This window comes from Osmerus eperlanus, chromosome 3 (assembly GCF_963692335.1).
Source record: "Osmerus eperlanus chromosome 3, fOsmEpe2.1, whole genome shotgun sequence".
Classification (NCBI taxonomy): Eukaryota; Metazoa; Chordata; class Actinopteri; order Osmeriformes; family Osmeridae; genus Osmerus; species Osmerus eperlanus.
In genome coordinates this window covers 878,172-902,835 of record NC_085020.1, presented here as the reverse complement: position 1 = coordinate 902,835, position 24,664 = coordinate 878,172, and the positions used below count along the sequence as shown (strand labels likewise).

At 43.0% G+C, this 24,664-nt stretch overlaps 1 protein-coding gene across 1 annotated transcript; it reads left to right on the top strand.

The window, feature by feature from the left end:
* The first annotated feature begins 320 nt into the window (after positions 1-320).
* On the top strand, positions 321-23,979 carry calcrla (calcitonin receptor-like a). Its single transcript, XM_062456333.1, has 13 exons — positions 321-497; positions 13,079-13,178; positions 14,507-14,660; positions 15,904-16,038; positions 16,759-16,871; positions 17,150-17,241; positions 17,377-17,503; positions 17,866-18,019; positions 18,110-18,170; positions 18,474-18,540; positions 19,000-19,218; positions 20,071-20,112; positions 20,326-23,979. The coding sequence occupies exons 2-13, from the start codon at positions 13,119-13,121 to the stop codon at positions 20,542-20,544; spliced, it is 1,443 nt and encodes a 480-aa protein (XP_062312317.1). The 5' UTR covers positions 321-497; positions 13,079-13,118; the 3' UTR covers positions 20,545-23,979.
* The last annotated feature ends 685 nt before the right edge of the window (positions 23,980-24,664 follow it).

The window sequence follows — 24,664 nt, the reverse complement described above, 5'->3', positions numbered from 1 at the left end:
TGTATGACACCATACTCATCCATATTCCAAATGATAAAGTAGCGTGTCAATGGGTATCTTTTGTACATTTACAGTAGGCTACAGATTCACGCTGCTGTAATCTCTCTGTATTCATAATAAAAATAATAATCTGCAAAAACGTGGTTTGAGTTATTTAATTCTGGGACATTTAAACATTGGTCGATTCCCTGAAGGACAGTTTGGCAGAAAGGTGATTTAATGGCTTGTTCGACATGAACATCCCTGAAGTGGGGTAACTGCTCAGCTGTTGTGTGTGATGTAACAGGAAGTAATGGTTTGCCTTACAACCTGTCCGCGGCTCCAGTAGAAGCTCTCTGCTCCAGTCCCACAACACCGTTTACTCATTGAGCGCTGAAGCTCGTTGTGGTCGCTTCACTGCGAACATCAGAGTTTGGGAATAAAACCCTTACGTTTGGATTGCTTTGCGTCGTCGACTAGCCAGTGTGAGCTGCCTACATATTGCATCGAATCTTCCGGTAAGAACACATTTTATGAAGACCTATATTGTTCAAATGTATTTGAGCCCAAGATCTCTAACAGCGGACCTGGTGATAAGTCCATATTGCAGTTAGGAAGAGTAGCATGTGTCGAATTGTATTAGAATCTTAATGAGCTTTGGAATTCAGATAATGTATTTCAATGCTGGGCCGATACTGATTGATACTATTTGTTCATTTGTACTGTTTAACAACAATAAAGCAGTGATTTCTTGGCAAAAACCCAAATCCAAAGATTGTAATACACATAATGGCTGATCGTTTTGATGCACATTTTTGAATCAGGGAGGTTTGGACAATGAGTTAAGGACGCAAGTACATGAAAAATAAAATCCGTTCTGCACCAACGCTTCGCTCATGTGCACCAGCGATAGCCTACCCAACGGATGATATCCATGTAATTTTTATCTAATGTTAAAATAGGAGAGATCCGCGAATGCGTAAAGGGGGTTCATGAACTACTCTTCTAATACAGACCAAATCAGTGCTCTACAGGTGCATACATGTTTGGATAAAGTGTGTTCCCATTTTGCTATGGTATCATCTCATGGTGTCAACCCAACATTTCTGAAATAATAGTACACAGACCCGTTTATAAATATACTGTAGGCTGAAGGAGGATGATCACAGCTCTTTGCAGTCCTATTTAGCACCAGAGATTCCCTGACACCATCTCAGTATTTAAGTCCATCAAAGTGGGTATACCCATCCCAACACTGACTACTCAGCACCAGTGCCATCTTCCAGTTGTTAAATCATCTGCACAGTTATGTAAGATGTTCAGACTGGACACAACCAGACATTGTAGCCAAGCGGCAAGAGGAACAATATGATGTTCACATTTGGCAAATATGATGAGAAAAGAGACGTTACTGTCTGCTGGGGAACAGACTCTCCCAAGACCACTGTCTGCTGGGGAACAGACTCTCCCAAGACCACTGTCTGCTGGGGAACAGACTCTCCCAAGACCACTGTCTGCTGGGGAACAGACTCTCCCAAGACCACTGTCTGCTGGGGAACAGACTCTCCCAAGACCACTGTCTGCTGGGGAACAGACTCTCCCAAGACCACTGTCTGCTGGGGAACAGACTCTCCCAAGTCGACTGTCTGCTGGGGAACAGACTCTCCTAAGACCAGTGCTGTAAAGAGAGCTCAGGTCTGCCAAGACACATTACACACAGAAAAAAAATCTGCAGAAATATTAAAGGCTTTTTAAGTGCTTTCTCTGACACAAAATTCACCTTTTGCACTGGCATCTGAAACTCAGCATTGGGCATATGCCGTTTTGATACATGCACTCAGAAACGAAGCCTGATCCTTTATACAGAATTAACATCCACACACAGGAGACAGTGCATGGTGTGTTAATGATTTGCTCAACATGATGTGAAATCCTTTTGTTGGGTTAGATGAAGAGGCATGAACTCTGTCCTGTCCAGACACCATTGAGGATCTTTTTAAACCAACCATGAGATGTATCCGTCTTGTGCTTGGCAAATATTTATTAAATTAGACCTCACGGTTACTATATGAGCTCAAACTGATTACAATGGTATAAGGTATCTTATCAAGGTATATTATAGAGTTTTGTGATTCATGTTAGAGCACTTTAAACTGGCCTTTCATGTTATTGCCCAGAGATATTGGATATCTCAGTTTGGACTTTAAATATCACATGAGATGCCAGCCGCCTGAAGTATCTAACAAGTCTTTGAGGATTTGTGGCTAAAATCTTTTTGCTCACAAATTTACTGTAAGGTCTAGTATAATAAAATGATCAAAGTTGTGCATGGGAAGCCTTGATGTTCAAATGTAAAGCAGTTGATCTAAGCCTTGAGCAGGAGTTGAGGCGCTGGCCAAGTCAAAAAAGGCTTGTTAAATGTCAGTGTAGTAATGGTTCATCCCTCGCCTAGGTGATATAGCTTTCTCACTCCCTGCAGTCTCCATGGCACAACATATACCCCAGCTCTGCAGTCTCCATGGCACAACATATACCCCAGCTCTGGCATTCAGAGTAGTCAGCGAGGTGAACCCCCAGGCGTGGCCATGCTCATGTTTCTGCTGCAAACACTCCTTGCTATAGGCAACTTGTTGATGCAAAGCAAATCCATGCCTCAGCTTTATGCTAAAATATCTTGACTATTTGCCATCTCAACGACCATGTTATCTAGCTTCAGAATCTGTGTTGTTGTATTTCTTTGCATATGATAAAACCAAAAATAAGTATTCATCTATCAGATGAGGATACTGTTTCTGGGCCTCTGCAGATAAATCACCCTGCTCACATTTGGGCGCAGGAACAGAAATGCATTGTGATGCTTTCATGGTGGTGCTTGGGGCCCTGGATGCATCGCTGTCACCCAGGGCTTCAGTGACTCACCCGCCTGGAGACCCGGACCTAAAACCAGCTCATATCCTGCCTCCATCTTTTATTACCATTCATTGGCATTCAAGTGCATCAGGGGCCATTATTGAATCCCAGCCCTGTCTAAACAACAGCCTTGCTTACATTATATATTTCTCCCCATTTTATATTGGCATGGTGAGCTGAGTCATCATGTTACACTGAAGCACAATGATGCTGATATGTATCACACTCTCACCCCCCACCACCCGGTTCTGGATTTAGTTTCATTGACGACAATCCAAGGACGTTCAATTTTTTCCACCGCATCCATTATGAAACGTGTTTTCACTGATGTGGCCCTCAGTGTTCCACACAGGGACATAGCAGTGTTGATCCATGAGCAGCACTGTGGCCCCGTGACTGGGTTGCATGTCTGTCCTGGGGGCCTGCCTGAGATGGAGGCCCCTGTGAGGGGTGTTGGACAGTGGAAGCGGGCTGTGTGGTTTCCAGGGGTGTTCTGTGTTTATGCGGGCTAAACAAACTGTCAGGGGGGACTACACAGCCTCCTGATTTACTGGCTGGGAGTCGGCATCTGCTGGGAATGGAGAGAAAGGGACTGGGAATTGGAGTGTGTGTGTGTGTATCCAGTTTAATGTCCATGGCTCCCCATGGCAGGGCAGCAAAATATGCTTGTTTTTCCAAGATATTTTTTTGCAGTCAGAAAGTTTCTTTTGTCTATACTCTTTCTGTACCGTTTGTGTACTTTGGCAGTATGCATCTAGTAAACCTGCACTTTATATCAACATATACATGTATACTGCAAGTATACCGTATTTTACGGAAAATAAGCCGCGGCTTGTACTCCGATTTTACAGTTTTCTTGTGCGGCTTATATTTAGAAGCGGCTTATACTCTGGTGTTAGAACAAAAAAGTGGCTTCTCTCAAGATCTCTACTGACCGTGCAGCTAATTTTATGCTCAACACTTGAACGGGGGCTTATTACTTGAAAGAGGAATTATTTACTGTTTTCTCAGTTACACTATCAGGGCTTGGAAATACAGTGACTTGCTAAAGTAGGCAAATGGCTAGTAGAACATAACATTTCATAATAATTTCAGTTAATCAAACAGCTGCAAACCCAGTGAAATGTTATAGGCTAGCTAGCAAAATAACGCTAGCATCGCTAACAACATTACTAATTAAACTTTGGTAGTCTAACCAAGCTGTTTGTAAGTACTTTTTTAGATATAATTGTATATGATAGTGTGGACAATAAGACACGGACGCGGTCTCTTTTCATAACTTGTATTTTACCACTGCTCTTCTTGATATCGCCATTCGAACAGCCCTCACTGATTTCACGTAATGCTTTCAGCATCAAGCCTACGGCAACTCCTGAGGGACAAAACACCCTTGTCCTTTGTCAGCTGAAAAGCTACTAAGTTAAGGGCATAAGCTTAGTTAAATAAGCATTGTTTGGAGTTCTATTGTGGTGTTCGTTCTGTTTTGATATGTGTAATGCTATGGTCTATAGTTTAGATAATTTGAGTGTTCACCCTGATTGGGAATGTTATCTAATTAGATCGCTGTCCACTGTCGCAGTGTAGTGTGATTTGGCACGTAATCAATTGAAAGCATCGGTTCCGCCTAATATTAACCGGCGCAACGTTAGTTGTGTGCTTTCAAAGTGCGGCTTATATTCCGGTGCGGCCTTTAATACTTCGATTTACAAACACAAAGTGCTCATTCTGGGAGGGTGCTGCTTATACACGATGCGGCTTATTTACCGTAAGATACGGTACAAGCAGAAACGAGAAGCAGTCTAACTAAAATATCTATGGGGTATCTACTTGTAACATGTACGTGAGTATGTACAGTAAATTAAGTGAACATCAGACATATCGTTTTCTAGTTCTCTTCACAGTAGTTCCCCATCCACAAATTGTGGATGCAACAATTGAGTTGTACAACAGGGTGTTGATTACGCTATGCATTACTGCAGCGATTTAACAAGGCCTGTCCTATGCAGTTTAGCTCCATTCTTCATCATGCCATATCTACCCACTTGTGGTAAATGGTCTTTTTTTTTTATGCAAAAGGTGTGTTGGTCGATAAGACTTTCACTCAGGATGTTAGGAGCCTGTCGAGGTCATGTCTGTCACACCTGGGCTGTGTGTGCGCACGAGGCTTGTGTGTTGGCTTCCTTGGTCGGTCTTAAAACAGCTTTGGATGTGATCCAGCTCCCAGGGTTATTCTGGTCTCTGCCAGGCCAGTAGGGATCTTCTCACATCCGGCCTGGGTGCTCGGGGGTTGGTGCCTTCCTGTCAGACTGGAGAAGGGTCTTGGAAAAAATACTCACACATTATTTTTGCAGAGTGGAACGTTACCGTAAACATTGCTTCAAATGCCTTAGCTTGCTGTTCAACCTTGCTAATAATAGTAGGAAACGGGAATAGGCCACCTGCTTTTGACAGACAAGCAATGGGATGTCTGTCCATCTTGGAAAGTTTGTTGGAAATGTTTATGGAAATACAAACATGTCCATTTGAATCTACATTGACATTCCTTCAGGCACAGATGGCAATAAAAAGAACCCTTCCATGTGTTCAGAGACCTTTGGGAATAACGTGACCAAACTGTGTGGCCATTTTATTTTAAGTCTTATGTTTAGCTAAATCAAATTAGCCATCAAATCACGGTGGAAACACAATAGGGAAGCGAGCCATAATAAAGATGCACATTTTCTTTCAATGGATTGTATCCTATGTACTTGACTTGATGAATCAAATTAAGTTTTTATATGTGGTCTTGTGTAGTGCAAAGAATTAGCATTAGCTTTCCCCTGGGTTATCTGCACTTGCTGGGGTACATTTTGCAAACACGGCTATGTGCTGGCAACTCTCCAAGCCTATAGCTAAGCATTCCTCAAAGCTACATGAAAGGTTGTAGTGAACCCATTCCTGCAGGAGTTGTGTAGGGAACTGCTTGTGTTCACTTTATTTTTACTCTGTGGGTATTTTTGCCCGTGTATTTTTTCCTTTGCGTAGATGAGCATTGTACACCATTTCATGGTGTACAGATTCATTCATATGAGTGGGGATCTAGTTTGCTATCACCCATTGGAGTGATTCATACTCCGGTGTCATGTTTGTCAGTGTTTTACAAAGTGTACCAGATGTGTGTGGGTACAGAAGGTTATGTGTTATTATTTTGTGATTGTGTCCGTATACTGTACATCTTGAGAATACAGCAAAACAAGATTGTTTGTGCTGTATGCTGTGTGAGTTGTTCCTGGTTGACATGTGTCCTTTAGAATGCAAACTTGTCCCTTACCTCCTGTTGTTTGTAGCTTGCTGAACTAGTGAAAACAAGACTTTCCATATCGACAACAAGGGATGCCTCGAGTTTATCCCTCAGCCTGTGTCTTGGCTCCTTGTCACCATACCAGAACCCTGTTCCTCGCACGCCAAGTGAAGGGAGGGCTGGCAGATAGGTATGCAGGGCTGTGGGAGGCTACAAGAAAAAGGCATGGCATCTGGATTAGTGTTTTTGGGTGAGAGGAAGAGTGTGCAGGATGTAGACCTCTTCATTGCCATGCTAATGGAAGGAATGTCCTCCAGATTAACTGAGTAAACAGTTACGTCGACGAATACGTTGAGTTCTTCGTCTTTTCAGGCAAAACCGCTGCTCCTCCTCAACAGCTGTGTGGGTTTGTTATCGTTTGCCTTGACATCTGCCAGTGCCCGAGGCTCTCCCGGAGCCAGCAGGCAGTCCAGGCTGACGTTCTGCTCTCACTAACATTGTGGCCTGAGATGTTCAGGCCAGGAATCCTAGCGGTCTCCAAGGAGAGATTATCCGAAAGGGTCTTGATGTACGCGACCCTTGTCTATGAGACAAAGTTATAAACCATGACAGGACAGATCTTTGTCCCAGGCTTGGTGATGGGATGTTGTTTAGAGGGGATGTGTGAAAAATCCTGAAGAGCACATAGCAGCTCAGAGGATTATGCGCATGTAAAAAAAAAAACTTTTCTGGAGTTAACATGGGTCTAGTTAACATTAACATGTCAACTAAAGAGTTAACATGGGTCTAGTTAACATTAACATGTCAACTAAAGAGTTAACATGGGTCTAGTTAACATTAACATGTCAACTAAAGAGTTAACATGGGTCTAGTTATCATTAACATGTCAACTAAAGAGTTAACATGAGTCTAGTTAACATTAACATGTCAACTAAAGAGTTAACATGGGTCTAGTTAACATTAACATGTCAACTAAAGAGTTAACATGGGTCTAGTTATCATTAACATGTCAACTAAAGAGTTAACATGGGTCTAGTTAACATTTACATGTCAACTAAAGAGTTAACATGGGTCTAGTTATCATTAACATGTCAACTAAAGAGTTAACATGGGTCTAGTTATCATTAACATGTCAACTAAAGAGTTAACATGGGTCTAGTTATCATTAACATGTCAACTAAAGAGTTAACATGGGTCGAGTTATCATTAACAGTTAACAATCAAATATAGAGCAACATAACAACAACCCCCCTCCCTCCAAAAGAAAGAAAGACTCTGATGTCTCCCATTGGTTCTCATGAACACCATGCTTGTTAGCTGGTTTTAAATTCAGCATGGTGCAAATGTGATTTAACACATGTGCTCTGATGCAACGCCCAGCGTCCAGACCCACCTGCGCTCCGCCTGCAGGCTCCCCAGAGCTGCGCTCAGGACAGCTGATCATGCCTGCTGCACTCAGGACAGCCAGGACAGCTGATAATGCCTGCTGCAGTCAGGACAGCTGATGCCTGCTGCAGTCAGGACAGCTGATGCCTGCTGCAGTCAGGACAGCTGATAATGCCTGCTGCAGTCAGGACAGCTGATAATGCCTGCTGCACTCAGGACAGCTGATAATGCCTGCTGCACCCAGGACAGCTGATAATGCCTGCTGCACCCAGGACAGCTGATAATGCCTGCTGCAGTCAGGACAGCTGATAATGCCTGCTGCAGTCAGGACAGCTGATAATGCCTGCTGCACCCAGGACAGCTGATAATGCCTGCTGCACCCAGGACAGCTGATAATGCCTGCTGCACCCAGGACAGATGATAATGCCTGCTGCAGTCAGGACAGCTGATGCCTGCTGCAGTCAGGACAGCTGATGCCTGCTGCAGTCAGGACAGCTGATAATGCCTGCTGCAGTCAGGACAGCTGATAATGCCTGCTGCACTCAGGACAGCTGATAATGCCTGCTGCAGTCAGGACAGCTGATAATGCCTGCTGCAGTCAGGACAGCTGATAATGCCTGCTGCACTCAGGACAGCTGATAATGCCTGCTGCACTCAGGACAGCTGATAATGCCTGCTGCACTCAGGACAGCTGATAATGCCTGCTGCAGTCAGGACAGCTGATAATGCCTGCTGCAGTCAGGACAGCTGATAATGCCTGCTGCACTCAGGACAGCTGATAATGCCTGCTGCACTCAGGACAGCTGATAATGCCTGCTGCACTCAGGACAGCTGATAATGCCTGCTGCACTCAGGACAGCTGATAATGCCTGCTGCAGTCAGGACAGCTGATAATGCCTGCTGCAGTCAGGACAGCTGATAATGCCTGCTGCACCCAGGACAGCCAGGACAGCTGATAATGCCTGTGAGCCAGGACACGTGATGACCAGGATGCATACAGCTGCTCATGCCAGATCAGGATATTGACATTGGTGTGACTGGGAATGTGGGGATTTAGAGGGACAGGATGTGAGTGCTGTCAATAGATTACACATTTGAATCGATCCTCAAGCAGCATATTACATTTACATTTAGTCATTTAGCAGACGCTCTTCTCCAGAGCGACTTACAGTAAGTACAGGGTCATTCCCCCCGAGGCAAGTAGGGTGAAGTGCCTTGCCCAAGGACACAACGTAATTTTGCACGGCTTGGAATCGAACCAGCAACCTTCTGATTACCAGCCCAATTCCCTAACCGCTCAGCCACCTGACTCCCCTAGCATATATGAACATATCTATATTTTATTGAAGTTCATCCTCTTTTTATTATCGATAAGATGGTTGGATAATAAAGAAAGACAGGAAAGCAGGGAGAGAGATCGGGGGAAACATTTAGGAAACGATTTGAGCCGCATTCTATATTCTGGGTTAATTGTACATGCTGTAACCTAACCACTGGGGTGACCCGAACTTCAGAATCTTTTGCCACAATTGCAACATGATGATTCATGTATTGTGAGCGGATATTTACAGTATGAACATGTATAAAGGATGAGTCAGTTACAGTATATCACATCTAGACCTTCATTTAGAAGGACATGACAGCCCTGTAGGTGACATTTCCCAGCAGTTTAATGTTTTGTCGCCTTATTGACTGCAATCATGACCTTAACAAACAAAGAAACCAGTTTACCATCTCCTTAAGGTACCACCTACATGCTTATTGAACTTTTGAAGCTCTTGCAAAATATGTTCAGCCCACAAGAAGTGGTGCTTAATGACTGTTTTCCTCCAGCGAAGATAAGTAACTTCAATAATATGCTAACAGGGATGTTTGTTCTCATACACTCAGCTCTTATCTGTGTGACCCCAGGAGCCAACCAGAACACCAACATCGTATGAGGCCAGTGTTTATATTAGTGCTCCTGCAACCCGCTTGTGGCTGTGTGCAAGTCAGCGATAAGTGCAATCTCAATAGATTAAATTGTTAGAGCAGAAACTGTCAGTTGGGTTGGATACATCCTGTGAGGGAAGGAGGATGTTTGCAACATAAAACCACGCAGACAACTGAATTGATGTTGCAGCTGTTATGCATGTTTCCCAGGATTTCCTCAAGGGTGCTTTCAGTTTTTAAAAGGTGACGTGGTTCTTCTACAAAGCGTCCATGACTAATGTCATGGGGGCAGCGGGGGGGCAGGGGGAGGGGACAGGGAGGGGGCAGGGAGGGGACAGGGGGAGGGGACAGGGAGGGGGCAGGGAGGGGACAGGGGGAGGGCAGGGGGCGGACAGGGAGGGGAAAGCGGGGGGGCAGGGGGAGGGGACAGGGAGGGGGCAGGGAGGGGACAGGGGGAGGGCAGGGGGGGGACAGCGGGGGGGCAGGGGGAGGGGACAGGGAGGGGGCAGGGAGGGGACAGGGGGAGGGCAGGGGGGGGACAGGGAGGGGACAGGGGGAGGGGACAGGGAGGGGGCAGGGGGAGGGGACAGGGAGGGGGCAGGGAGGGGACAGGGAGGGGGCAGGGAGGGGACAGGGGGAGGGCAGGGGGGGGACAGCGGGGGGGCAGGGGGAGGGGACAGGGAGGGGGCAGGGAGGGGACAGGGGGAGGGCAGGGGGGGGACAGCGGGGGGGCAGGGGGAGGGGACAGGGAGGGGGCAGGGAGGGGACAGGGGGAGGGCAGGGGGGGGACAGGGAGGGGACAGGGGGAGGACAGGGGGAGGACAGGGAGGGGGCAGGGGGAGGACAGGGGGAGGACAGGGAGGGGGCAGGGAGGGGACAGGGCGAGGGCAGGGGGGGGACAGGGAGGGGACAGGGGGAGGACAGGGGGAGGACAGGGGGAGGACAGGGGGAGGACAGGGGGAGGACAGGGAGGGGACAGGGGGAGGGCAGGGGGGGGACAGGGGGAGGACAGGGGGAGGACAGGGGGAGGACAGGGAGGGGGCAGGGGGAGGACAGGGGGAGGACAGGGAGGGGGCAGGGGGAGGACAGGGGGAGGACAGGGGGAGGACAGGGAGGGGGCAGGGGGGGACAGGGGGAGGGGACAGGGAGGGGACAGGGAGGTCTTTTTACAATTAGTAAATCCTGTGGGAGTCATTTTGATTTACAGAATCATATACTATTGTTTTCAAAATAAAATATAAGCCTAGATGTTATTGTTAGGGTTATTTTTTACATAGATTGATGAAACAGTATGTCATCAAGATTGGGCAAAGGAAGGATTTTGTTTGTAAGGACGTTATGATTTGATCGTTCAATAATGAAAAATGTGACTGTGTGAAGCTCTGTCTGTCTGAGTTAGAGTTTGAAACCGATCCAAGTTGGGGTGTTTGAGAGATTCTGTAATAATGTTTGATTCTGTCATCTTTTTCTTACTGCTAGACTCCGTCCTTGACAGATTCAGAGGAGAAGGGTGTGTGTGTGTGTGTGTGTGTGTGTGTGTGTGTGTGTGTGTCTGTACAGCTGATTTCTCCCTGTCTGTTTCAAACGTGAACATTTCCATAATGCTTTACAATCCCTGCCCCAGCTTTCTCTCTGGTGGAATGGCATTTTAATTCCAAGCAGATTCCAGGATGCAAGCTTCCAGTCGCTCGGGGTTTAGGGTCTATGATAGGGCTCTTCTGTCATCTCCCATGTCTGGAGGTTCAACTGATGTAGATCTACAGTACAGCTCTGTTCTAAACATCGGGCAGTGCTACGATTAACTGGAATATTGATCTGGATACTATTTTAGCATGGCAGCTTACATTCATAGACGGGTACCTGAATAGCCATTTAACTTGACAGTTTGATGTTTTCCAAATGCACTTAACAGCTTTTCTTGTTGAAAGTATGGTTATTCAATTAACAAAATTGCTCCATTCTTAGCTGAAGTACAATACTATTTCTTCTTAGTAGGATTTAATGATCTGCCATAAGGTATGAGTCAGTTGCATTTTATAGAAACTCAATTAGACATGCAACTTAACCCTTGTGTTATCTTCGGGTCGTTCTGACCCATCAGTCATTGTGACCCACCGTCGTATTGCGACAACTTTACCGCATACAAAAACAAAGTGAAGCATTTTCTTTTAACCGTTGGGCTGTCTCAGACCCCCCACATTGCGAAGGTTAAAAGAAAATTATTTTTATTTGTTTTTGTATTGGGTAAAATTGGGTAAACACAACGATGGTTCGTTATGAACCTTTGGGTCATGTGACCCGAAGGCAGCACGAGGGTTAAAGGATATGAATGATCCAATCCTTAAGGCAGTTTTTAGACTGCAATTTAAAATGGATGCACCTATCTAGTGCACCATGACTGCGGCTCAGTTTCTCATAACAAGTGCTGACATAAGATGGCTCAGATACTAGTTTGTTTCAAACTGTTGGTTTTGGCTTTTTCAGCAAACAGCGACAGTCTGATTTCACCACATGAATGCAGAAATTTGACTCTACAAACAAACATTCTTGAGTGTAAGTGTATATTTTTTATTGTGACCAATCAGAAATCTGGGGGCTCGTGGATACGCTACTTTCTGTTCGTTGTTTGGGATAAAGGTATCTGCTAAATGAATACCTTGAGTTACAGTCTGTACTGTAGATTTTTCATACATTGATCCGCTATCCAGGACTCAGATCCGTCTCCTCCAGCAGGTTCTATGGAGTGAGACTCCTTCCAGTCTTCTGCTCAGTTTACCTGCTGTACAGAACGCTACTGTGGATTGTTAAACCACTACAGGGAAAGTTCCTCATGCTAGTGCTAAGCTGTATACTCTGCTTATTGTTAATGCATTCCTCTGAATCATATCTGGTTATCAACTCATCAGCATATACATTTCTTCTTCAGTACGGTCTGGCGGAACTACTTATTGCTGTCATATTGCTCAGTGGTCAGCACTGTTCTGCATTGCAGGACTGTTTTCCAGCTCTGCAAGCCTAGCATTACTTGCTTTGAAATATTCCAACACAGCACATGTCTCAGGTTGCAAACCCTGAACATGGTGGGCATCTGAAATCCACTTCCCCACACACAAATTAATCTCGTCCCGAACTAAAAGTACTTTTTTTGTCAAAAGCTAGAGGTGTACACAAACAAACACACACACACACAGACAGACAGACAGACAGACAGACAGACAGGCATCCAGGTGTTTGTTCTCTGTGCCTGGTTGCCTCTCTGTCTCCTCTGGGTCTTCAGTCAATGCTGCTGTCCACACTACAGGATTAGAACAGACATGATCACGCTCTATCCCTCTGAATAACAGCGGAAGTGAAGATCTGCCCTCAGCAGCACTAAGGGCCAGAGAGCCTCTGAATAACAGCGGAGGTGAAGATCTGCCCTCAGCAGCACTAAGGGCCAGAGAGCCCGCCTCGTTCGCGCATATTTCAGCTCATCGGTTTCAAGCTGAAAAGCAGATGGATGAAAACATTTAAAGATGCTTGATCTTTTTGTGTTTTACTAATGAAACAAAATTATGTTTATCGACTGTTCAATTGACCTCTCCTTTACAGGCTACTACCTGTTCAATATCGGACGTTGCCCAGACAGAAGATGGATTGTGTTGGGTGGTTTTGGACTGTCGCCTTTCTCCTGCTGTGCTCTGCTGGAAAGGTAAGTTACTTACACTCACAAAATATAATATATTGTAATCTTATACAGTTGCCCGAGGTACATATTGTATTTCTGTTGTCAGAAATATTAGCATTTGTCATTGAGAAAATAGGCAAGAGGAGACAGGCAGGTAGACATAAATCAAACGATTTGATTTATGTAGCTAGTGTACAGTAGCCTGGTCTTAACCGTACTCTCGTACATTTCATTTGTACAGAGGGTCTGCGCTCGCTCCATTGACAAGTGTTAACTTCCTTGAAGGCGGGTACTCTGTTGAAGTTTGAAGCCATTGGGTCTGCCCAGAGCCACTCTGGATCCGCTATAACCAATCGCTAGCGTTTGCCTTAGCCAACTCCTTCACCACTAACGGAGCTAGCTGGAAAATCAAATCAACCCCGTTGGGATCAAAGATTGTTCCTGCTCTGACTTTAAAATCTGTATATTCGGCAGCGTTGCCACAACGGACCGAATGGCTTTGCTCGCATCTTTCACCGCCGCCATTACGGAACTACAACACAAACTAGCGCACAACATCAACGTCATCGTTCTCAGCCACTCCCTCTGTTCGCTGATTGGACCGGTAACATTTTTACCGGAGACATCTGACTAATATACCTCAAGCCCAGACGCAGTACAGAAGCAAAATGAAAATTGAGCGGAAGTACGTAGGAGGGCAGAGCCAGGCTAAGTGTACAGTACTGCTTAATGATATTTTTATCAGAGAGAGGTATATAGAAAGAGGAATAGAGGATACTGTAATATAGGAGCATGAGTGTTATTGATTTCCTCTGGAAATCGGAGGATTCATTCTTGAAAACATGCTGCCTTTAAAAGCATTAAACATCCATCATCCACCCATTATAAAGGGTTAGTGGTTTTCTATTGTTAAGCTCTGTTACTTATTCTGTTAAGATGTTGATGATGATCGTGTTAATGATTTATACCCTGCTGAATTCCTTACGTCACAGCAATATCGCTCTCACCAGCAAAGCCTGTAATTAAGTCTAGGCATTGACAGCTCTCTTAAGCATACCAACAGCCGTGATCAATACACCTGACTAATGAACGACACCAAATACTTGTAGTACACAAAAATGTCTGCATGATTTATCGGATGTGAAGGGGGATGTTTTGAAACATTTTGAGTCTCTTTTCAGAGTCTTTGGTTCTCTAGTTGGAGTAAGATCCTTTTCTCTTGAGTGAACTTGGAGGACAAACTTGTTCAGGCCTCTCTCCAGGCTTCCTGAAGCCAGAACAGCTGCAGGGTTGTGAACCTGCACGCTAACTTCAGTCACAGGAAGGCCCTCTCCATGCTCCTTTAATTACAGATCTACGTGGAGGCAAGCCCCGGGGTGAACAACACCCAACAGCAACATCCACAGAACGTCTACCATGACATCAGTGTCACCAGGAACAAGATAGTGACTGCACAGTTCGAGTGTTACCAGAAGATCATGAAGGACAGCAGCCCCAACAGGCTTGGTAGGACGTTGCTTTGTTAAAATAGCATTCCGTTTAAATAAGGATGTTTTTTTAAGTACATTAATGCATCTGTCTATGTTCGTTAGTACATTAGCTATGCTGCCAAGTGGGTCTCAAGTGCAGCTGTGCAGTTATTCATCTGATACCTGCAGACATAAATGACTGGTTCATATAACATAAAAATACATATTACGTATGTATGTTTGGCACCTCATTTCGTAAGTGAATAGTCTAGATCTTTAATCAGGTTGATGATAGGTTGATGCAGACACACAAGGATGATTGTGAATGTCAATTCCCCCTGTTATATAAGCCTTATGAAGTAAGAAGTCAAGCAGAGTGAGTCACTAGGCTGAACGCTTGCTAGGATTAGTCATGACAACACAACTCGTCAAGTACCTGGGCTGCTTCTACTTTTACATCCAGAAACAGATACTGTTCAAGGCAAAGAATAATGTATTCATTTTTAATGAATGCATTTAGCAGACGTTTTTATCCAAAGCGACATTCTGTATGGGGGAGCGGGGAACGCTCCTCTGCAGTCTGGTGCTCTAACCACTGAGCTATATCCTCCGCCCAAATTAAACCAAGACGAAATTAAACCAAAGAAGGGAACAGAACAATCATAGGGGAGTTTGAACCAATGGGGACATGGGGATGGGAAGTCGAAGGCTGAACACATAAAGATTCATCTCCCCAAGCAGCCAGTCTGCTATATACAGATAAGGATCTCGGGCGGTTGAGCCTATGAATGAGACATTTATCTAATTGCTTTAAAAGGGGCACTTTAATAGGGTTAGAAACTTTTAGCATGTTTTCCATCCATCCAACCTAATAGATGACTTTGACGTTCTATTGGCTCATTTACGCTTGTATCCGAGACTGCTGTATCCATGTCGTTTTCCATCAAAATAGTTTATTTTCAGGGGCATTTTATCCATTGACTTAATGATTTTGTTTTCAATGTGTTTTTGGTATACCTGGCTATAAAGGAACAGTTTGCCTTTTTACATAACCACAAACTCAAACCAGTGTTTGAGCTCACAAACACTGAACTCTATGTATTCTCTATGTGTGAAATATGTGTGTGTGTGTCACAAACGCTAAATCTGTCATGGTCGTAGAACCAAAAGCCTAGATAAGAAGCACGTATCAGAACATGCATGTTATCCCATAGAACATGTATGTTATCCCATAGAACAGCTTCTGAAACCGTGGGGACCTGGTCTCGTTCTGCCTACAGACTCTGACGTGTCGTACGTGTCCGAGCCCGTGTGTAACCGGACGTGGGACGGCTGGCTGTGCTGGGACGACACTAGGGCAGGGTACACCTCAGAGCAGCACTGCCCAGACTACTTCCAAGACTTCGACCCCTCAGGTAAGACCCCCGGGCCCCTCTCAGGTAAGACCCCCGGGCCCTCAGGTAAGACCCCCGGGCCCCTCTCAGGTAAGACCCCCGGGCCCCTCTCAGGTAAGACCCCCGGGTCCCTCTCAGGTAAGACCCCCGGGCCCCTCTCAGGTAAGACCCCCGGGGCCCTCAGCTGGATTTTACTCACTGTGACAGTTAATCAAAATGGTAGTATTGTTGTGTCCGCTGATACGGATACAGAATGTTTCCACATTCCTGCACAGTGGCTTGTGGACTGTGACTGGGATATTCATATTCATAGCCCGGGTGATTGCTGTGTTTTTGGCCTCCTGTCTGCACTGACAGCACAGTGCAGTCAGGATCCTACCTGCTTCCATCCAGGTGTAAATGGCTTCTTGAGGCGTCCTGGTGTCAAGAAACATTTGCTCTTTAGCTGCCTTTGTGGTTTCCCAAAGGGAGTTACTGTCCTTTCAAATGAACGCTGTGCCCACGTTGTCCCCATTCTGGATCTCATCCATGTATTTTCCAATTCCCTGAGGATTTATAGGCATACGTGTTACTTGATCAAAAACACGAGGTTTTTCTATTGCAGGAAAAGATGGATTGGTGCCCCTGGGGGTACATGATGCAGAACACAAAACGGATGGTTTGATCATTAACTGCATGGCTTTGTTGTGTTTAATGTTTGGTCTCATTCACAATCTTTCGTTTGTTATTTTTTTCTTACAGAAATGGTGACAAAGATCTGCACAGACAATGGGAACTGGTTTTTGCATCCTGAGAGCAACAGAACATGGACTAATTACACCAGGTGCAACGAGCACACTAGCGAGGGCAGAATGGTATGTTGCTCTCAGAGACACATCACTGGAAACACAACAACGCTTTATGCAAATACTACATTCTTTATACTTCACAATAGGTTTGTATTCATGCAGTCCATTTTCCACTTTAATGAAAGTCAATTAAAACCTGAAGTGCCGTATTGGCACTACATAATTGGCCTCTAATTTGTGGAATAGTCCTGAAGTACAAGAAAATACAGGTTCTCTCACTCAATGTTAAGCATATTTTCATGTTTTACCAAAACTGAAGCTGAATGTCCAACACTGTCTTACAGACTGCAATGAATTTGTTCTACTTGGCGCTCATCGGACATGGCTTGTCTTTGACCTCTCTGTTGATTTCCCTGGGAATATTCTTCCACTTCAAGTATGTATAAACTAACCATGCAACAGAACTAATTGTCTTTATTTCTGATTTGTTAACGACAGCCTTATGATTAATATATTTTTTACAAATTGTTTAATTTACATCAATGACAACCTCCCTTTTTGTGTTTTGTAGGAGTTTGAGTTGCCAAAGAATTACTCTGCACAAAAACCTTTTCTTTTCGTTCGTGCTGAATTCTGTCATCACCATCATTTGGTTGACAGTTGTGGCGAACAACCAAGAGTTAGTGCAGAGAAATCCAGTGAGTGCTTTTAATTAATATTATATTGGATTTAGTAAAAGAATTGTCAACAAACAATGAAGTCCTCATGTAGTGCTCAACCAGACCTGCAAAAATATATATTTGTAATTAATCTTTATTCTAATATATGTTGCATTACTGGTATGCATGTTCCTTTGACCAAGTTAGAATTGTTTAAATGCCTTTTTGCGGTTCTGGTAAATAAAGTTTGAATTGTAATTACATTGTTGTTACCTAGAAATTATGGTCAAGACTGAATTGCTCATAGTGTGTTGATGAGAACCCAAATTATTCTAACAATCATTTATCAATAGTTTGATGTTTGTCCAAAATGCATTTGTTTCCATATTTTGTATTTCCAGACAAGCTGTAAAGTGTCCCAGTTTATCCACCTGTACCTCTTTGGATGCAACTACTTCTGGATGTTGTGTGAGGGGATCTATCTCCACACCCTGATCGTAGTCGCTGTGTTTGCAGAGAAGCAGCACTTGATGTGGTACTATCTTCTTGGCTGGGGTACGTTTACCTGTCTTCCTCTCCTTTGAGCTCAATTAGCAAACATTTCTGAAGTGTCTTTAGCCTTTAATGAGCATGTTTCTTTCCTAGGCTTTCCTCTGATCCCGGCCTCCATACACGCTATAGCACGCAGCTACTATTACAATGACAAGTACGTTCCCAAATCTCAGATTCATTTTATAACATGTTCAAAAAAGTGGTTGCCTATTGAGCCCTTTTGGGACATACCATTTCCCATTCTTCACTATGCATAGCATCTCTCATTGGTGCATTTAGGAAAAGATGTTGGCACACCTTTGGAGCTAATGCCATTTTTTTAAATCATTTTATTCCTTTTGGTTCTGAATAAAAATGACTTTCTGACATGTTAGCTCAATGTAGACTTAATATACTGTGGGTGTTAGCTAGTCAGCTACTCCCACCATCAGAGGCTCATCCGGTTGTGTCTCCTTAGCTGCTGGATCAGCTCCAACACATCTCTGCTCTACATCATCCACGGACCCATCTGTGCTGCTCTCCTGGTGAGAAATTTGATACGTTTTGATATATATATATACTGTATATATATTACACATACACACACACTCTTGCAGGGTAGCACTCTGACAGTTTGAGAAGTGTTGACCCACTTAGGAGTTGCTTGGTAGGAAAAATGTTCTTGGGTATTCCTGGCACGCCGAGAGAGCTTCTCAGAAACAGCTTGTCCCCCCCCCCCTCCTGCCGTCCAATTACGCCTTCTTTGTCCACATTTCTCATTTATGATAGCATCTCATTACATGGACAGCACGATAGCTCCTCATCTAGAGGAAGTCATTTCAAACGTAATCATCTCCCTGGCACGATGAAGGCCGCCGAGCAGGAGCAGGATGCTGCAGCTCCACGTTCAAGACAGTCATTCTGCATTTCCTAATCACATGAACCCCATGAGTGTCTTCAAAATCCTGGTAGGAACACCACGTGACTTCCCCTTCCATTCGCAGGTAAATCTGTTTTTCCTGCTCAACATTGTGCGCGTCCTGATCACCAAGCTGAAGGTGACCCACCAGGCAGAGTCCAGCCTCTACATGAAGGCTGTGAGGGCCACCCTGATCCTGGTGCCGCTCCTGGGGATCCAGTACGTGCTGCTGCCCTACAAGCCCGAGGGCAGGGGCTCCTCCGAGATCTATGACTACATCATGCACATCCTCATGCACTATCAGGTGGGTCTTGTGTCTGCTGTGGACTACGTGGTCACCGGGTTCAACTGCACCCTGGGAGTTTTTTGCAGACATATTGTTTGCCGTGTAATAATTATATAGCTGGTGTAACTTGTTTATTCCATGCAGATTATCAATAGTTGCCAAACTGAAATTTCGACAAGGGTCAGTGGATACGGGTGGAACCAGTCAATCGATGTTTGAAGGGGACAAACGTCCTCATTTTCCCCTGCTAGTCACACCAAGAGCCTAGAAGATTGGCACACACAATGAATCCATTGCACAGAATAGGAAACAACAGCAAAATGATTTAGGTTGTAGTTGCAGCAAATGGCATTATTGTCAAATACGTTTTCATAAGAGCAGGTCAACTCCTTATTGTTGTTTGATGAGTGCAACACTTGGAAATGAGGGTGTGCTGTAGTGTGTACTGATATGAGGGTGTGCTGTAGTGTGTACTGATATGAGGGTGTGCTGTAGTGTGTACTGATATGAGGGTGTGTGCTGTAGTGTGTACTGATATGAGGGTGTGCTGTAGTGTGTACTGATATGAGGGTGTGCTGTAGTGTGTACTGATATGAGGGTGTGCTGTAGTGTGTACTGATATGAGGGTGTGTGCTGTAGTGTGTACTGATATGAGGGTGTGCTGTAGTGTGTACTGATATGAGGGTGTGCTGTAGTGTGTACTGATATGAGGGTGTGCTGTAGTGTGTACTGATATGAGGGTGTGCTGTAGTGTGTACTGATATGAGGGTGTGTGCTGTAGTGTGTACTGATATGAGGGTGTGCTGTAGTGTGTACTGATGAGGGTGTGCTGTACTGTGTACTGATATTCTGCTGTGTTTGTTTCATCAGGGGCTGTTGGTGGCAACCATTTTTTGTTTTTTCAATGGCGAGGTAAGATTAGAACCTACATTATCGGTTTAACATTCTCCCGTTATGTAAAAGTGCATTTAAAAAAGTGTTAAGGGATTTAAGCTTTTTCAACAGTTCTCATAAAAACCTTCATTAGATTTTTGCATTTGAACCTGCAACCTCTAAGGGCTAACCCGTTAAAGGCTACGCTAACACATTTGATTTGATTTCAAATCAACCCTCGTTTGTCGACAGGTGCAGGGGGTTCTGAGGAGGCACTGGAACCAGTACCGCATGCAGTTTGGGAGCACTCTGACCCAGTCTGAAGGCCTGCGCTCAGCATCCTACACAGCCTCGTCCATCACGGAGGTGCAGGCTTGCTACAGCATCGACGGACACACGGAACACTTGAACGGTAAAAGCTGCCACGACACGGATTCCTCCATCTTGAAGGCGGACAACCCCTTTGCCTAAAGATGCGACTCCTCACACGAAGACCCCCCCCCACCCTTTTTTTTTTGCTGCATCAACACAAAGGGGAGGAAAGTAGAAGGAAGGTAAACAGTGGCTTTTGGCTTCTCGTACTTAACACACCGGAAAAAAATTGCTACCTTTTTGTTGTCATCTTGAAATGAGCACTTCGAGATGTTTTTTTCTGCTCACTTAAATTTACTGTCTGCAGTATACAGTGTCTGAAGCTACTTTCAGCTTTTCACAACGAGCCAAATGTATATATTCCGGTCATTCGTCTTATATGAGCCAAATAGTCAAATACATTACAAAATATATATATATATATATATACACACAAAGTATTTTACATGAACAAAACATTAAAAAGGGGATAGGTGTGAATTGCTCAACCGGCCTCGTTAATGTAATATCAGTTCCTTCTCAGTGAAAGCCTTGATTCAGTTTGCCAAAAAGTATTTGTATGTTGTGCCAAACTCAAAACTGTGTGTATACCTAGATACTAATGCTAGCATTCACTGTTATCGTGCAGATAAGACTTTGTCACACCGTCAGATTTATTTTGCTTGGTCACTTAAATAACACATATATATATATATATAATACTGTATATAGTTATTTTGTTAGACAAAAACATTGAAAATAATTTTCAAAATTACATTTTACATTATGTACTACAAAAACAAAATATATTACTGTCAATTGTGAGGCTGGATCAACATCATTTGTTGTGACATCACAACTTAAATCAAACATCCATCATAACTTATATACAACTTGTTGCTGGAGCTTTAACTTATCTCCCTCAGGTGCATATTGATAAGCCTTTAGACCGCACCCAAGATTCAGATTCACACACAACAAAAGTATTATCTACAGGTATTCAATGCCATATTTTTGTGTAACATCTTGAAGATAATTCTCAACTGAGAATTCATATGAAATGTCTTTTTAGCAGAAGTTTTCCCAAGTCCTCAAAAAGTACTACTTTACTAGCATTAGTTATTAAATAATTTTTCATATTAAGGAGGCACTTTGGTCTGCAATAAATTATTTATACTAAAAACTGAGTGTAGCTGGTTGACATGGTAAACACATCATTCCAGGTTTACAGCTTTGAAAATTTGATCACTTTATATATATTTGTTTAACACAACCTTGGTTCTCACTGGCATGTGAAAACGATGTTTATCGTACAGTATTACAGCGTTTGCTAGAGCTATTTTACACATTTGTGCTATTTTAGCACAGAAATGTTGCCTCAATTTGGGTTCTTGGATTTATACACTAGGAGTTGTCAGTCATGAGAGGATCTAAAATGAACATCATACAAAAATAATGAGCAGATCAAGTAGGCACCAATGTCTTTTGCTAAAAAATTCTGAGGCATGAAGGTCAGATAGCTCATGTTCATAGGAAGAGGTGGCTTCAAGGGAGGGAGGCTACTGTATGTTTCTGCTTCAGAAGTGATCAAGATCATATGCATAGAAAGAGGAGAATCTAGACAAATCTAGACAAGGCACAGCAAAGCAATTCCAGTTTTTTTTTAGATCATCACTAATCATTCAGAAGTTTTCACAACCTAACATTTTTACTTGGGTGCATTTTAGGGTTGGTAGATCATACGAAAATATTTAAAGTGCCTCTTTAATATGAACATGTTTTTGATTATTTTGACTTTCCAGTCTTGGTGTTTGAACATACAAACTATTAAAACTGTATATTTTGTGACACACTTGGTTGTTGAACACAGGTTATGGATTAGTTTCTTGTGTATCATGTACCAATCTATCTACCCTTGATCATTTGCTCTAAATACTTAATAGCTGATGTAAACTACTTATTATTTCAACTCACAGGATTGCTGATCTGCTTAAGTTAATTTTCAATGCAAACACTCCTAAATAAAAACCAAGTTCATCACAAATATCTTAAGGTACATGCTTTGCATAATAATGTTTTTTATAATGATCTCAGTCATCTAGAGTAGCGATATCGTTATCAACCTTTGGGTTCATTATGTTTAAGCCACTAAATTGTTTCATTAACCTTGGAAGCTTATCTCCTAATTTTAAAGAAATGTTTCTCATTTGTATTTCTGACTTCTAATTGGAATTGTGTTCACAATTGAATGTATATAGTAATTAACATCAACAAAGTGTGTGTAATATCTGTTCTCTATCTGAATGTAACTTTAATGTAACATCAAGTGTGGCTTTGGCACCATCATACTGTATGTCTACGATATTATGTACGGTTTTCTGTGTACTTTACATTCCTGTATTGGCAGTACAGTAGATATACCATACTCTACAACCTACAGTACACCTTTTCTATTATGTGAAATCTAATACTCATATTAGACATCTTCATTTTCTCTGATATCCAAATCAATGATTCAAATTCTGTGGTTATTTAACGTTGCCGTCCAAAATGCTGGAGACCGCTCACATTATGTAAATATGTGGTGAACCTTGTGGTTCAGAATGTGTGGCGGGTGTGAGAGCTTTGTGTACACAGTGTTCAGGTGTGTGCTCTGAGACATTTAAATACAAAGCAACTGTCTTGTGTGAAAGTGTGTGGGATGTTTTCAAGGAAGTTGTTTCCAACTTGTATGCCTGAAAGAAGATCACTAATGAGGGGCTTGAAGATCACTAACAAGGGGCTTCCACCGGTAGATTGACAGTTGCTGTTCATCCTTCTCTGTGCACGAAGGGTTTGATCCTTTTATTCTAACGTTCTTCTGCATCTGTGCTGTAATGAACGTGGGATAGAGCCTGTGTCCTACAGTGTGTGAACACATCAAAACACAGCAAAACATTGTCTCCCATTGTTCAAATGTATAGGAAGAAATTACTATTCCATGCAGCACATTTGTGGGCTGGGACTGGGATGAGGACATGTTGGTACCAACCTTTGAACGTGTTAAGCTGTAATTAACGTATATTTTTCACACTGGCTTTTTTGTTACATTTCATCAGACACCAACTGCAGGACAGTTCATATGTTTCAGCTGCATTCAACATTTGTCTGTGTTGGAGTTTTACCGTTTTCTACACTGTTACAGATAGTCACACTTTCAAATGATGTATATCTGGCTAAGATGATATGGAACAATCATCATTAACCATTTATGAAGCATTCTTTGTAAAACATTAAAAAGCAAATGTCCCACTATGAAGGCAATGTGTACCTAGTGCTGTGCCAAATGTATTATGCTTCATTATATCCTTTACAACACCCTTGGAATCAGCATGTTACAGCTTCACAAGGCCTTCACTAGATCTACCTTGTTAGGTGTGACTTTCTGGAAGGATAATGTCTGTGTTCAAACTGAACTGTGATTTGGATGTCAACACACCACTACTCTACTGTATGAATGTCATTCGTATGCATTTTATTCTCTGAATGTGAAAATATATATTTGTGTAAAATATTTTTTTGTGTGTTTCTCTAAATATGGGCCTTTTGGAAATCTGATCAAACAAATATAGGTAAGTACTGGCAAAAGGTTCTTGGGTATTATTTATTGATACAAGTATGGGGTCTAAGATAACAGTATCTCTGTACAGTTTAAAACTATTAAGTATAAAAGTGAATATATTGCACTACTTATTTATTATTTACTAAATATTTAACCACTGCACAGGTATCCATTTTAAAACCTACTCAACCTACATACATACAAATAGGCAGACATGGGAAGGAAGTAAAAATACTTACTGTATAGATATATGTATAAATAGATTTTTCTAGTATCAGTACTTTAGTTCACAATTACAACACAAATGTTTTTGTGTGTGGGGAAAAAAGGTTCGGTCAATTTTTTTCCAAATGTAAAATTTTTTGGGGGACAAATTGTTTGGATAAAAAAGTATGTTATGGATGATACAGAGGGAGTTAGCAATGTCGACATGACTAAGAATAGAGACATTATTGATCACCCATGGCCATAATGAGCCATCTTTTCTTTCTTTTTTTATTAATAGGCTAAGGTGTAGCCAGTCTTTTTAAACATGAGTATCTGTATTTCTACTTGAGTGAAGGATGTATTTACTTTTGCCATCTTTGCAAATAGGACTGAGATTTATATTTTTGCTGACAATAAACCCTCATGACATCA

Bases quoted from the DNA above. Each gene is read 5' to 3' on its own strand.
- calcrla (XM_062456333.1), top strand. From the start codon at position 13,119: ATGGATTGTGTTGGGTGGTTTTGGACTGTCGCCTTTCTCCTGCTGTGC. The intron at 17,504-17,865 runs GTGAGTGCTTTT...TTGTATTTCCAG, and splicing joins AGTTAGTGCAGAGAAATCCA to ACAAGCTGTAAAGTGTCCCA. The intron at 19,219-20,070 runs GTGGGTCTTGTG...TTGTTTCATCAG, and splicing joins ACATCCTCATGCACTATCAG to GGGCTGTTGGTGGCAACCAT.